The 15,097-nt window shown below is 45.0% G+C and overlaps 1 protein-coding gene across 3 annotated transcripts in view; it reads left to right on the top strand.

Moving 5' to 3' along the window:
- USP47 (ubiquitin specific peptidase 47) overlaps window positions 1-15,097 on the top strand; it is a 1,215,141-nt gene that overhangs the window by 385,225 nt on the left and 814,819 nt on the right. For all 3 annotated transcript variants that reach the window (XM_069223601.1, XM_069223600.1, XM_069223599.1), the window contains 2 exons: window positions 13,958-14,053; window positions 14,150-14,302. In XM_069223601.1, the coding sequence (XP_069079702.1) occupies window positions 13,958-14,053; window positions 14,150-14,302 (249 nt within the window). The remainder of the gene's footprint in view (window positions 1-13,957; window positions 14,054-14,149; window positions 14,303-15,097) is intronic.

Genomic DNA, 15,097 nt, shown 5'->3' with positions numbered 1-15,097 from the left:
TCCGGCACAGGCCCGGCATCATATCCACTGTCAAGAACTGCAAGCCATATTGCTTGCTGTTGAAAGCCTTCCTACCATCCAACAAAGGAAAGCTGGCGTATGTGCTCACAAACAACACCACCACTATGTAGTACTTCCAACAAGCAGGGTTGAGTGGGGTTGTGTGCTCGGAGGCTTTGCATCTCTTGATGTGGCTAGACTGCAAAATAATATTTCTGGTGATGCACCACCTTGAGGAATCAGAGTAGACAAACTGAGCCATAGATGCCTTGCTGATCACAAATGACAGTTAGATCCCATGTTGGAGCATGTTATTTTCAATCTTTTCGCCACTGCTGAGACCGTGCAATATCAGCTTTTGAGTATTTGAGTTTCCAAGGCTGCTCTTGCTCACACGCATTCAGCATTGAGTACCCTGGGAATTCCTGTATGCCTTCCCGTTAATACCTCTTTTGCCCAGTGTTTTGAAGTTGAGGACCAACCAGGCCCAGTTCATCCTAGAGGTCCCATATTGCTCATGGAGCGTATGGTATCCCAGACTCCTGGGCCTGAACATCTGTCCTCTGTTCAGGCTGCCCCTTCTGGAGAATCTTCTGTCGCAGCAGCAAGGCAGGGTTCTGTGCAGCTATACCTCCATACTTGGAGATTGAACGTCAACAGTTGAGTGCTTTCGACTTTACTACTGAAGTTGTGGGTGTTAAATCTGTATATGCCTGCCATTGGGATACGTTTGTGGCTTGTTGCTATTCTAAACAGATCAATCGACTCCATGCAAAACTGTTGTAAGTTTTTTTTTTTTTTTTTTTTTTTTTTTTTTTGTGTTGGCTCTCTCCCAGCAAGTCCTTTTTTTGGGCACTGCTAATGGGTACCTGTCGTTTCTTTCTGCTTTTTACAGTTGTCTGACCAGTCCTCATTGTTCAACACTTCAGTTGTGATGAGTTTCTGCTAGGGGGTTACAATATATGTTTCCCAGTTATGGCCCAAAGGGATTTAAATGTAGTACTCACATTCCTCATGTGTGCACCCTTTGAACCTTTACACAGCTGTTATCTCAGGCTTCTTACCTCTCAAGACAGTCATTCTTGTCACCATATCATTGGTTGGCTGAATGAGCGGGTTACAGGCCCTGTCTGTCAATCTGTCTTATGCCACTTTATACACAGGCAAGGTTGTGACTCCCTTTCATGTTGGCCAAATCATCACTCTTCTGGGGTCCTTTGCTCCGCCTCACCCCTCCAAGGACGTGGAGACACTCCGCTGGCTGGAACGAAAAAGGGCTCTCAGCTTCCATATTGATCGTACCGAGAACACCAGTTGGACTATCACCTCTTTATCAGGTTTAGTATTTTCAGCAAAACAAAGAAAATCAAGGCTGTGCAAAAGACCATCTCTTGCTAGATCATAGTCTGCACTAAGATTTGATATACATTGGCAGAATAGCAGACCCCTGCAGGCTTGCAGGCTCAATCTACTGGGGCAAAGGCTGCCAACTCTGTGTTAGCACGTGGGGTGCTTGTTCTGGATATTTGCCAGGCAGATACGTGGACATCACTCCTCATGTTTACAACACACTACTGACTGAACAGTCTGGTCCATTGAGATGGACACTTTGGCTGTTCGGTCCTGCGGGACTTTTTGGTTTGAGCCAGTACAGAGACCCTCCCTCCTCCTGGGAGTTACTGCTTTGGTATCTTTTCAAAAGGTGAAGAATCCGCGGTTGAAAGTCTCTCTCAGTAGAGCAAGTTACTTGCCTTTCATAACGCTCTTTCTAGATGAGACCCTATTTAAACGCGGATTCCTCACCTGCCCTTCCATCCTCCTCCCTCTGTGATCTGGACTCTTCCATCTAAAATGGTCTCATGTTAGATTTCTGCACATTGGTCTCAATCAGTATGATTATGGCTTTGGGCTGCAGACTCAGACGAGTGAGAAAGTAACAGATGGCAGCATGCATGAGTGGCACCTTTATAGGCATGCACAGGTCACTTCCGGTGTGGAACAGTCTTTATGCAGAGCACCCGACAAGCAGGGATACTGCTGAAGATTTTCCAGGTCCAGTCTGAGTCCTGTGGAATACTCAAAAGGTGAGAAATATGAAGTTAGTCTCTACCAGAAATACTGTAACCAAAGGTAAGTAACTTGTTCATCTGTTTGATTGCAAGGTTATGTACACTAAGAAAACAGTACCCACCAAGAGCAGCAGTAATTTCCAGATAAAGTCTCATTGGTAATGGTTCATCCATCCATACATTCCAGAGTGAGGTTTTCAACAGTCAACACTCCACTGAGCTCACACCCTCATGGTTTCAGCAGGAGCGCAGTAACATGTCCACACCCCCACCCCTTTAACTAGTTGCCAGTGAATAAAACACTAAGTCAACTACTAATTCCTTTGTCTCCATGGAATTACTGTATCTACTACGATTTTACCTCTTGCATCCCCAGGATTGATGATAATAATAAAGTGGTTATTATTGGTGTGTGAATAATGATTACAGTTATTTGGCCAGTTTACTAATGCAATGTTTGTGTGTTGCCCTAATTGGTTTCTAGAAGCACTTACATTCAGGTGGTTGTGATATTTCATCTGTGAGACTTGCATATCCTTACATAGACTTCCAGCTGTGAACTATTGTAACTGTATATTGGAGGCATGTGTGGCTATTGATATACATGCTTAGCATAATCCTGCCATCTAGTGTTGCGTTTTTTCTTTGAAGAAAGTATTGAGTCACAAGGTGTTGTGACTCCTTGTCTTGATGGTTATGTGCATGGTCATCAACTGCATTGCTAGATTATTTTCTTCTGCCGTTTGGTTCAGATGTGTGCTCTTCTGCTTCGGTTCAACACTGCTGTGCTGTAGCTTTTTCGTTATACACCTACTTTCCGTTTGTATTGTTTTCGATTGCAGTCCTCTTTCATACTCCTGTTCAGTCCAAAGACATGAACTTCGCCTGGGTGACTTCCATCGACCAAAGACCCTTGAGAGTCTTCTCTTTTTATCCTGCTTTTATCCTTAGGCGTTCTACCCACATCATGTCCACTCGGTGATGGAACAGACACCTTTTTGATTTTGTCCTCCGTGTCACGCAAAATATCCTCACTCCAGCTGTCACCAGTTTTGTAATCTGTGCCTCTTCCCCCAAGCACGACGGGGCCAACTGCGAGTCCTGCTGTGCCTTCAGGTCCAAGAAGACTCTTCGTGACTGTTGGGCTCGATGCCTCGAGGTGTCTCGAAGGAACATGGTGAAACACTAAGCGTCTTGGTACCCGAGGACGCCTAGGAAGAACTGCAGGCACAAGTGTTGGCTGTAGATAAAAGGACCTTCTTCTCGGACGATAGCTCAGGCTCTAAGATCAAGAAGCAAGATCTGCCTCCAGCTCGACCAGCCATGATTTCTGTGCCCACCTCAACATCGACCCCAGCAGACCACCACAAAGGGTCGACAGCCCATTCCAGACAGACCTAAAACCTTTGCCGTGCTACTACTCCCTTTGGGCCATGGTCGACTCTGCTGTCTGTTTTGGATATGTGCAGGTCGGTGCCAAAAAACATATCAAAGCCGAATAGTTCGAGCACAATCACTCCTGCCTCGGAGTCAAGTCAACCTTTGGAGCCCAAACCTTTGGCATCGAAACACAGTCTAGTGTCAGCGTCAAAACCAACTGCTTCGGAACCCAGAACTTCTGCACTGAAATTCTCAGTGTCCGAACCAAAAACCTTTACACCCAGCAAAGCAGCACATGGGTCAGGGAATGTGGAACCTGTGCTTCATAGACTACCGGAGGATATTGACTCCCGGCAGAAACACATCATTATCCACCCTCATAGTGGAGGCATAATTGCAAGACCCCCTCCCCTCCACAGTGGTGCCCAACCCTCCACGAGACAGCTTGTTTTTGAGGAGGCTTTGGATGTTCCAACTCCACCCAAGCACAGGAAAGAAATGGGCAAGGCCTCAAACCCTGTGCACATCAGCCCACCACCTACACTGGTTGCGCACATTAAACCCTCACTACCAGCTTCCACTGCTACCCCTGCACCATAGTCCCCTTAAGGGTCATTGTATCCTTACATAGGGGGTGGAGATGAGAGGGACACTTTCGGTATCCCACCACAAGATGACCGTGGGACAAATATGACACTGATGCACCAGCTGATAGACACTGACCTCTACCTTGCGAAACACTCTCCTCCTGACAACACAAACACCTACCATAACATCTAGAATTTGTAGAGATGCCACCTTCTATAAGGTGCAATTACATACAGAGCCTCTAGAGTATGTTTTATTTCAGACGCTCTCTTCCACACAACACTCAACACAATACTTGCCTATTCTGAGACATGCTCTGCCACACCACTGACATTTTCAGTGACTGTGTAAGATCTAGGGCCATAACGCCAAAGGTTGATTATAAAAAAAAAAAACATTATAAATATAAAGCGTTATCTAATGACCCATCTATATCAAAGTTCAACTTCCACCAGACTCTTTGGTTGTGGCAACAGCACATAAACCAGCCAGTTCACAAACATCTAGTGAGGCACCTCTACCAAATAAGGAGATTGACACAACTGGAAAGAGTGTCACCCAATCCGCCAGTCTCTGGCGGGATTGCAAATTTGATCAACTTCCTCTCCACATATGAAAGGACACACTGGGAAGAGGTGGAGGAGATACTCAAATACCTCATAGACGAACATAAGAAACAAGCATATCAAATTGCCTGTGTGGGCAGATTAACATCTGATACCATGATTCACTGTGCCCACAACGCTGCTGATACTGCAGCTAGAGGTATAAATTCTACTGTACTATTACATTAATGTACTTTGGCTCCAGGTTTTAAACCCAAAGTCCAACAAAAAATCTCCTGGCCTTCCCATTTGATGGGGAACAGCTTTTTGGTCCTCAAGTAGATATCCTCCTTGAGAAAATCTAAAAAGATAACAAAACAACAAAGGCCATGGTAGCGCTGCAGACACTGTCTCACCGTGGCTCCTTTTGCTGCTCCTCTTGACGTGGAGGCTCCAAGACCACCTCCCCTCAGACCTCCATATCATACCCGAAGCCTCAGACCCACACTACGTCGCCTAGGGCATACTTCTGAGGCTCGTATAGGGGTAGCAACTCCAAAGGTAGAGGCAAGGGTGTATTTACAAAATCATCTGCAACAACCACAATACCTTGACTTACCATTCATTCACCCCTATCACACAACACCTGTCAGGGTTTGATTACAAGGGTTCTTTCCCACCTATTGGAATATCACCTCCAACCAGTGGGTGTTGGATATTATCGAACATGGTTATTGTCTAGAGCTTGCTTCCACACCTCCCAACATTCCACCTAGCAAACACAGACTTTCCCCACAACATCAGCAGTTACTTAGGGAAGAAGTACAAGCGCTCCTCAAAAGTAGGGCTATAGAACCCATCCACTCCACCAGCAGGGCACGGGGTGCCCAAAAAGGACTGGTCCCTGTGACCAATCTTGAACCTCAGACCTCTAAACGAATACATTCTCTCAGACCACTCAAGATGTCATCCCGTTATTATAACAAGGCAAATTCATAAGTGTACTCGACCTCAAGGACGCTTACTTTCATATTCCTATTTACCTGGCACATCGCCGGTCTCTAAGGTTTGTAATAAACTGTCAGCATTTCCAGTTCAAAGTGCTCCTCTTTGGGGACCCTACTGCACCTACTGACTTGCGGTAGTAGCTTCTCACCTGTGCAGGGAAAGCATACATGTCTTTTCGTATGTAGACGACTGGCTCATCAGAAACACAACTCATCAAAAGTACTTTCAACACATGCAGGTCACCATAAACCTACTTCACAAACTAGGCTTTACAATCTCCTTGAAATCTCACCTACAACCCCTTTAGATCCAACCTGACCTAGGAGCAATTATCAACTTAGAAATAGGTATAACTTACCCAAATACTGCCACGATACAAGCATTCCATTTTCCCCATTTTCAGCCAGGCCAACAAGTAACTGTGAGGACAGTTAAGCGTCGCCTCTGTGTTCTGGCTTCATGTATAGCCGTAGTGCAGACTAAATGTGTCCATTGCAGGAGTGCTTAGCACACTAATGGACTCAAGCAGAGAGTCAATGGCAAGATCTAGTGTTAGTCGGCTGTCAAGCTTGCCACTCTCTGCAATGGTGGAACTCCAATAATCTGTTAAAAGAATGGGCTTTCCTTGACTGAGTTCCGCAGAGAACCATAACAGTGAATGCTGCCCTTGTGGGATGGGGAGCACAAAATCTAATTGCCAGGGCCACTGGACACCCAGTGAATGACATCTCCACATAAATCACCTAGAGTTAAGTGCTGAAAGCCTACATTCCTCACTTGATTGGCAAGGTAGTCCTCATCAAGACGGACAACATGACAGCCATGTATTATCTCCAAAAGCAAGGCACCTAGTCCCCACATCATTCTCATTTATCCCAGACCATTTGGAAGTGGGCTGTTCAATACATCATTCACCTGTTAGCAGAGTACCTGTCTGGAGTGGACTATGATTTTGCAGATCTCAGCAAGAGGTGCCAACAAGTCAACAAGTGGGAACTCCACCCTAAAGTCCTCCTCCAGTACATCCAGCGTGGTGGACAACCACAAATAGGCCTCTTTGCCAGAGCAGAAAATGCCAAATGGCCGAACTTTGCCTCCAGATTCCCACACCTACAGTCCAAGGGCAATGGATAAGTTGGTCCAGGATGTTTTCTTAGGCTTCTCCAACTCTCCCACTGCTTTGTTTGTAGTTCGCAAACTTTGACAGACATCTCTCACACTCATCCTGTTGGCTCCCACATGGACACGGCAACCATGGTTCACCACACTTCTCGAAATGTAGTAGTTCCACACGAAGCACTGGGAACAGATAAGACCATCTTATACAGAACCATGAAGATAATAGACCCCAGATCCCTCAACCCTGCAGTCTGGCTCCTGAAGTTCTAGAATTTGGTTACCTCAGTTGCTCACAACAGTGTATGGACATTCCTAAACAGGCATGCAGGTCTACTACTCTGCCCTTTTATGCTGCTAAATGGAAAAGATCTGGTCCCTGTTGTCATTCCAAACACAGTATTCGCTTAAATCAAGGAAAAACCCTGTCTCAGACTCGTACAGTGAGGTGTCTTCATGGTCTTCTAAAAGATGCCAAAAGAGGCAAAGATCGCCTCACTCTCAAAAGGGTTCAGGACAACCCTCCAAAACCTTCAAAAATACCTCACAGGGGTCTGGTGAAGGCTGCAGTCTCTCATTATCACCTCAGGAGAAAACATTTTCCTCAAAGTCGAAGCATTGGCCTTCAACTTCAAAGGAGGTGTCTAAACCTTCTTCAGAGCCTTCTACACCTCTACCAAAGGTTCTTACTACGTTCAGAAAGCCTTCCTCGGCTCCTGACGACAGACTGACGACTCCATCGTCGACTAAGTCACCTTCGTTGACAAAAACATATACGGCGACTGCATCGACGATGACTGTTACCAGCCTCTCGACAGTGGCTTCCTGTTCGTTGACGACTCCTATGTTGACGGTAACGGAATCTAGACGGTCGACGTTTAAGATAAAAATGTCATTGTCATCGATGAGTCAGACAGCGACACACCGTCAGCAGCACCGTCGACGACGAGGATTTCGATGACAACACCATCGTCGGCAGCACCGTCGACGGCGACCGGTGCACCTTAGCAGTTGGAGACAACCTCGTTGATGGCACCGTCGTCGACACGGTCGTCGAGGAGAAAAATTAAATCTTCGACTGGATATAACCCTGAGAGCCACATCCCCAAGTAAGGCCACACCTTTAAATCCAACTCCTCTTTTGGAAAAAGATCTGATGATGATGGGCCGTTTGGGGCAGCCCATCGTCCTTCCCAGCTCCATGTTAAATGTCAGGAGGATGAAGAAGAATATTATCAGCAGTATTATTCTCCTCAAAGAGACCAACCAAATGTGCCAGAGGATATGGTCTGTATCCTGAGTTCCCTTATCTCTAATTTACAACTGGTATTATCAGATTATAAGAGGTCTCCGTCACTACCACAGTCGGAGAACATACAAACGGGGCCTCCTCCCTCGGTACCTGCCACTTCAGTGCCACAGCCTAGGATGTCACCTAGGTTGGCAAAAAGAACCCTGCAAAGGACTTTCATGCAGGTTACGGACTCCTCTGATGAGGGGGAAGAAGGAGAGCTGCAGGATGCGCAGTCGGAGAACATACAAACGGGGCCTCCTCCCTCGGTACCTGCCACTCCAGTGCCACAGCCTAGGATGTCACCTAGGTTGGCAAAAAGTACCCCGCAAAGGACTTTCATGCAGGTTACTGACTCCTCTGATGAGGAGGGGGACAAAGGAGAGCTGCAGGATGCGCAGTCGGATTGGGACAACTATATATTGCTGACCCATTCATCTCCATCGCATACCCCGGTGGATTCTCCCCCAGGAGACATTGGGGGTTTCCATAATCTGCTTGATTATGGAAGAGATTTTCACTGCCCATGCCATCTAAGCAGTTGGAAAATATGAGGCTCCAGAAGGTGCCCGAAGCCAGACTCTGTCATAACCCAGGCAGTGCAGTGGCGTTCAAAAAATCCATTGACCCCAATTTCAGCGCCTCCAGACAAAGAAGGGTGAAGGTTGGACAACACTGGGAAGCGTTTCTCCTCTGTCGAGGCGTATAGTAAGAGCAGCAAACTCGTTGGCAATCTTGGGGAGATGTGACAGACCGCTGTGGGCCGATATTGCTCCGTATCTAGACCATCTTTCGGAAGACTCTAAGGTGGAAGTGAAGAAGATCCTCTGGGGAGCGCAGCTCGGCTGAGGTTATAGATTGCGCAATGGATATTGCAACCACTGCTTTTCTGCAATTATCTGTTGGGGCAGTGCTGCAAATTCAGGGCTGGCTTAGAGTGACTTTTATTCATCCGGAAGTCCAGAATAAAGTATTGGACCTCCCGTTTGATGGGGAGGCTCTTTTTGACAAACATGTGGATGAAGTCCTGCAAGCCATCGAAACGGATACAGACACTGCCAGGTCCTTAGGAACCCTTCAATTCAAGAAGTTGCCTTTTCGTGCCTCCAGGGGTCCGGGAGTTACATCATATAGAGGAAGTTACCAAAGCGTTCATTAACCCTCCTATGCTACGCAGCAGTTCCAACCGCAATATTCTCAGAGGCAACCACCTCAAGCGTCCTATTCCAGACCTCCACCCAGGGGTAGAACGCGTCAGAACAAGGAGGCGGTTAGATGCCAGTGACAAGATTCAGGCTCCGGCTACACCCCTACCACGAATTCAAAAGATAGGTGGAAGGATATCACACTTTTTTCGGAAGTGGCAACACATAACATCAGACCAGTGGGTTTTAAAGATTGTTCATTTTGGCCATACTTTAGAGTTCATTCAACTCCCACCTTCTTGCCCTCCTCGTACCTTTTTTCAAAAGCATCTAAAACAACTCCGGCTGGAGGTCATTACCATGCTAAAGAAGGGAGCGATAGAGAGAGTTCCTTCTTTAAAAAAAGGCAGAGGTCTTTACTCCCATTTCTTTCTGGTGCACAAAAACTGGGAGTCATGGCGTCCCATCCTCGATCTCAAGGACTTAAACAAATACCTCAAACGTCAAACCTTTTGCATGGTCACATTGCAAGACATTATTTTCTGCATGAATCGCAGAGATTTTATGGATCTGCAGGATGCTTACTTTCACATTCTGATTTCACCTGCCCACAGGAAATATCTGCATTTTACAGTAGCTGGCAGCCATTTCCAATTCAGGGTTCTTTTATGTGGCCTGAATCTTGACAAAGTGTCTAGCTCCGGTAGCGGCTTCTCTAAGAAAGAAAAGAATTCAACTGTTTCCCTATTTAGATGATTGGCTAATAGAAGCATGGCCGATCAGGAAGCTCACGACTCAACGAGGGCTTGCATGGAATTATTCAACGATCTGGGCCTCACCATGAATTGGGACAAGTCGAAGATATTGCCAACAAAGGTGACAACCTTTTTAAGGGCGACAGTGGACACCATCAGGGGCAAAGCTTTCCCTTCAATGGAGAGACAAGCGAGACTCATGTATCTAACAGAGTACAAAGAAGAAAAGTCTCTTTCAGTACGCAGCTACAAGTTGCTTCAGGGGATGATGCCTTCTTGCATTCAGCTAGTCCCTTTTTGTCGACTAGAATGCGTCCCTTGCAACAGGAACTAGACCTTCAATGGATTCAGAAAGAGGGCTCATTCAACGACTTAATCAGAGTAACTCCTCGAATGATCGAAGCGCTCTATTGGTGGGCAGACCAGCTAAACATTGCAGTCTGTCTTCCTTTTCTGCCTCCTCGACCTCCGCTGGTCATGACCACAGATGCCTCTCTGGAAGGATGGGGAGCGTATTTCAAGACCTTCAGATCAGCGGAAGGTGGAGCAAATCTTTCCAGAAACATCACATCAATTTTTTGGCATAGAGAGCGTTTTTCCTGGCCCTGAAGGCTTTCCTTCCCTGGATAAGGCACTGCGTTCTCATAAGAACAGACAATACTGCAACAATGCATTATTTAAACAAGCAGGGGGGAGCAAAATCTCTTCTTCTATCTCGAGAATCGCAAACTATTTGGAACTGGGCTATTTGGAATGGCATCAATTTACGAGCGGAACATCTACCAGGAAGGCAGAACGAGACACCCTCAGCAGACTGATGTCCTCCTGTCACGAATGGGAGCTGAACCAGGAGGGGCTTGACCAAGTTTTCAGAAGGTGGGGGAAGCCCAAACTGGTACTCTTTGCAACTCCGCAGAGCACCAAATGCCGCTTTTATGCAAGTTGGGTTCACCATCCGGGCTCGTGGGAGAATGCATTTTCAATGTCATGTGGCGGAATATTTGCCTACGCTTTTCCACCCATTCCCCTGATCTCAAGAGTACTTACAAAGATCAACAAAGAACATTGCAGACTGATAGCTCCGTATTGGTCTCACCAACATTGGTTTTCGGAACTCCTCCTGCTCTCAGAGACAGACTACCCTCCGCTGAAAGTCTCACCACAGCTCTTGACAAGGAACGAGGGTCAAGTTTTGCATCCAGACCCCAAATCACTATGTTATCAGCTTGGCTCCTGAACACAATGTGTTAGCCGACTTAAACATGCACCCCAAATGTCGGGACATTCTTTCGAAAGCCATAGCAGATAGCACCAACAAATCATACTCTCTAAAATGGAAAAGGTTTTGTTTGTGGTGTCAGAAGGAGCAGATTGATCTGCTATTGTCGCCACCAGAGCGAATATTGCCCGATCTCCTCCATCTCGCGGCGACTGGGTTGGCGCATGCATCCACCAGGGTGCACTTGGAAGCCATATCTCGCTTCAGATGTTCGCCGACATCGCCATCTCGCTGGTCTTTTAGATTGGTCAAACAATTTCTTAAAGGGCTCTTCAGAGTTTTTCCGCCGGGTAGACCTCCTCCACCGTCTTGGCAGCTCAACACAGTTCTCTCTCAGCTTATGAGACACCCATTTGAACCAATTCACAGAGCGGATTTGAAGCACGTATTGTGGAAAGTGGCTCTTTTGCTAGACATTACTTCTTCTAGACGTGTCCGCGAGATCCAGGCGTTGACCATTCAAGAACCTTTCCTTCATTTTAAACATGATAGAGTGATAATTCGTACTAACCCGAAATATGTTCCAAAGTAGCCTTGAGACTTCCATATTAACGAGCCTTTGATATTGAAATCTTTCTTTCCAAACCCGTCATCTCCGGCGGAAAGAGCTCTTCACTCGTTGCACATCAAAAGGAATCTTACATTTTATTTGGTGAGAACCAGACATTTTCGCAAGACTACACAATTGTTTGTCACGTATAGTGCCCCGCGGAAGGAGCAGGCCCTTTCCAAGCAGAGTATATCCTGGTGGATAGTGGGTGCTATAAACTTTTGTCACCAAGCAGCTGGTAAGCCTTTGTATTCTTCGGGAAGGGCACACTCCACTAAATCTGTCTCAGCGTCCATGGCACTGTTTTCAGGTGTACTCCTGCAGGACATTTGCAGAGCAGCCACGTGGAAAAGTACACACACCTTTAGAAAACACTACTGTCTGGATGCCATCCCTAAAGGAGATGTAGCAGTTGTGAAGGCGGTCCTGTAACATCTGTTCCAGTAACGGTGAGCTCATTTTACCTCCGCCCATGCTTTTTTTTTTCCTGATACGCACATTGCATGGTTTAATGGTTGTGTTTTCCATTTGCATATAGTTCTGATCGAACATAAATAGGTATGCTAATAGGTTACAGTATCTTTATAGATTATAATGTTATCATGTCTTTGCAGTTCACTCAGCGATCTGTCACTCAAACGATATATAGTCAATGCAGTGTTCTCGAAGTACTGCTTTATAGTCTGATTCAAGCATGGAAATCTATGAAAGTTCCAATACTGGAGTAAGAAAATAAGTTACTTACCTGTAACTGTATTGTTGGAATATTTCATAGATTCACATGCGACCAACCCACCTCCCGGAGGAAGCTCCCCTTTATTATTTTTCTTGATCAGCTTTTAAGATACGCACTAGTGCTTAGCAAATCTGAGGTACTGGAGCTTCTCTCGGGAGGGTTCTAGAGGGTGGGGCAATCTGATTGGCTGAGGTCCAAATTTAGTCCTTTTTGCATAGGGACTTGGATAGATTACTAAAATGTAGAGTTTTATGTTATTGCTGTTATGTCTTTAAGGACATTGTCTTTTCTAAGGTACCGGGAACTCCCATCTCCACAACAGGGAATGATTCAATCATGTGAATCTATGAAAGATTCCAATACTGGAGAACTATAGTTACAGGTAAGTAACTTATTTTCTTACAAGGACCCTTCTTACAAATACATAGGGATAGGGTTGTACTTTGCACCACCCCAACTTTCTTCCAAAGGTGGCCTCACAATTCCATCTTAATCTGTTGAACTGCCTGAATTTTTCCCTTATCTGACTCTGTTGCAGAAAGAATTCTGCATCCGTTAGACTTGAAAAGAGTTCTCATGGATTACATTAGGAGGACTAAATCATTTAGACAGACACAAAAACTATTTGTTGCTTTTTCAGGACCTTACAAAGGAAGGACCATTTCTAAATCTGGCTTTGCACTATTCATTGTTAAATGTATCCAGACATGCTATGCAAAACCAAAATAACTTTACCCATTCCTCCTAGAGCTCACTACACTCGTATAAAAAAAAAAAAAGAGAGCTTCAGTGGCCTTCATAGGAAACATACCTATAGCTGACATATGTGAAGCAGTTACGTGGTCTACACAGCATACATTTACAACACATTACTGTATAGATATTATGCCTCGTCAACAAGCCAATGTGGGCCGTGCAGTTCTATGTACACTATTTCAAACAACTGTAACTCCCACAGGCTGGCCACCAATTAAGGACTAGGACTGTTTAAAGTCTATGCTAAGCATATGTATCTACGGCCACAACTGCTTTGAATGGAAAATGTTACTTACCCAGTAATCATCTATTCATGGCATGTAGTGCTGTAGATTCACATGCCACCCACCCTCCTCCCCGGAACATGTGCTTCTTACGGTTACTTTGATAATTTTTCACAGATTTCTTTCGCCTGGACATCTCTTTATACTACCCTTTGCTTTACATTCCATCCCTACCCGCCAGGCAGAAAAACAATCTAACAATGGAGTCGATGACCATGTGCATTACCAGCAAGACGAGGAGTTGTGATTCAAAAGACTTTCTTCAAAGAAGAACAAATTGCAAACATCCGAGCCCAACACTAGATAGCAGGATTATGCTAAGCATGTAAATATAGAGCACTGCATGCAGTGTACTGTGTAAGTAAAATTTTCTTATTTTTCTACTGTAGATATTCTTATCACTTGGCATCTAATAGCTTATCATATTTTGCCTTTGCATTTCAAATATACTACAGGAAGAAGCTCTGCATGCGTTTATTCAGCCAGAAATCCTTGATGGTGGAAATCAATACTTTTGTGAACGATGCAAGAAAAAATGTGATGCCAGAAAGGCAAGTGATTTAATTTTGATTTAAGGTTTCTTCCCATGACATATAACATATGATCAGAATCTGTTGTATTATAACTGCATTGTTTTCTTCTGTCAGGGGCTGAAATTTTTGCACTTCCCATACCTACTGACATTGCAGTTGAAAAGATTTGACTTTGATTACACCAGTATGCACAGAATTAAACTAAATGATCGAATGGCTTTTCCAGAAGAGTTGGATATGAGCCCCTTCATAGATATAGAAGATGAGGTGAGCTCATTTACATAATTCTACAGCTTTCAACGTGTTTTGTTCCTATTCAATGTGGTCTAGTATGTGAGAAAGAATGTCCATCTTTGACGGTCTGTGCTCTTTTATTTGTTGCTTCACATAGCCAGGTAGGCCTCCATTACAAATGTAGGGTCATTTCCAATTCTGCTGCTGCAATCCCACTTTTCCTCCATCTCACCAGCTAAAATGTGATGCGTTTTCTGGTGGGAAATGGCTAAATAATGGCCCATTACTGTGTGAAACAGTATGATAACACCAGCAGATAAACACATGCCCATTTTTAAGGGCGCAGGGTCTGGGTCAGATTACTGCAGTATTTCCACATTGTGGAAATACAGATGCACCTGGTATCTGTAATTTATCTTGGACAGCTGTGTACTCTTTGTTGATTTCAGATCTAGGTCTTAGACTTCATCGGTCGAAAATAATTCAAAGGAATCACGTTTTAGTATTCGAAAATACTCTGAGAATAGAATATTTCTGTGATCATCTCTCCATGCTCTGACCATATATCTTTTAATATTTCTGATTCTGTAATGCTGAGTGTCATACTTTGAGTCATCTTTATGAACAACTCTGTATTTGACTAGGACCACGCCCCTTTGACACAGACGAAAAAGACATGGTATTGCATTTTGGCACAAGATCTCATCTTTTCATGTTAACGCTTGGCATAGAGTTAGGAGTACCTGAATGGGGTGAGGGGGGGGTCAGACAGTTAACCGGAGTCTTGTACAGCTCCAGTCTTGACCATGTATCAACTTTCAAAAACAC

The sequence above is a fragment of the Pleurodeles waltl genome, chromosome 3_1, assembly GCF_031143425.1.
Source record: "Pleurodeles waltl isolate 20211129_DDA chromosome 3_1, aPleWal1.hap1.20221129, whole genome shotgun sequence".
Classification (NCBI taxonomy): domain Eukaryota; kingdom Metazoa; phylum Chordata; class Amphibia; order Caudata; family Salamandridae; genus Pleurodeles; species Pleurodeles waltl.
Note: the sequence above shows the minus strand (reverse complement) of the source record. Positions and strands in the feature narration are given on the sequence as shown.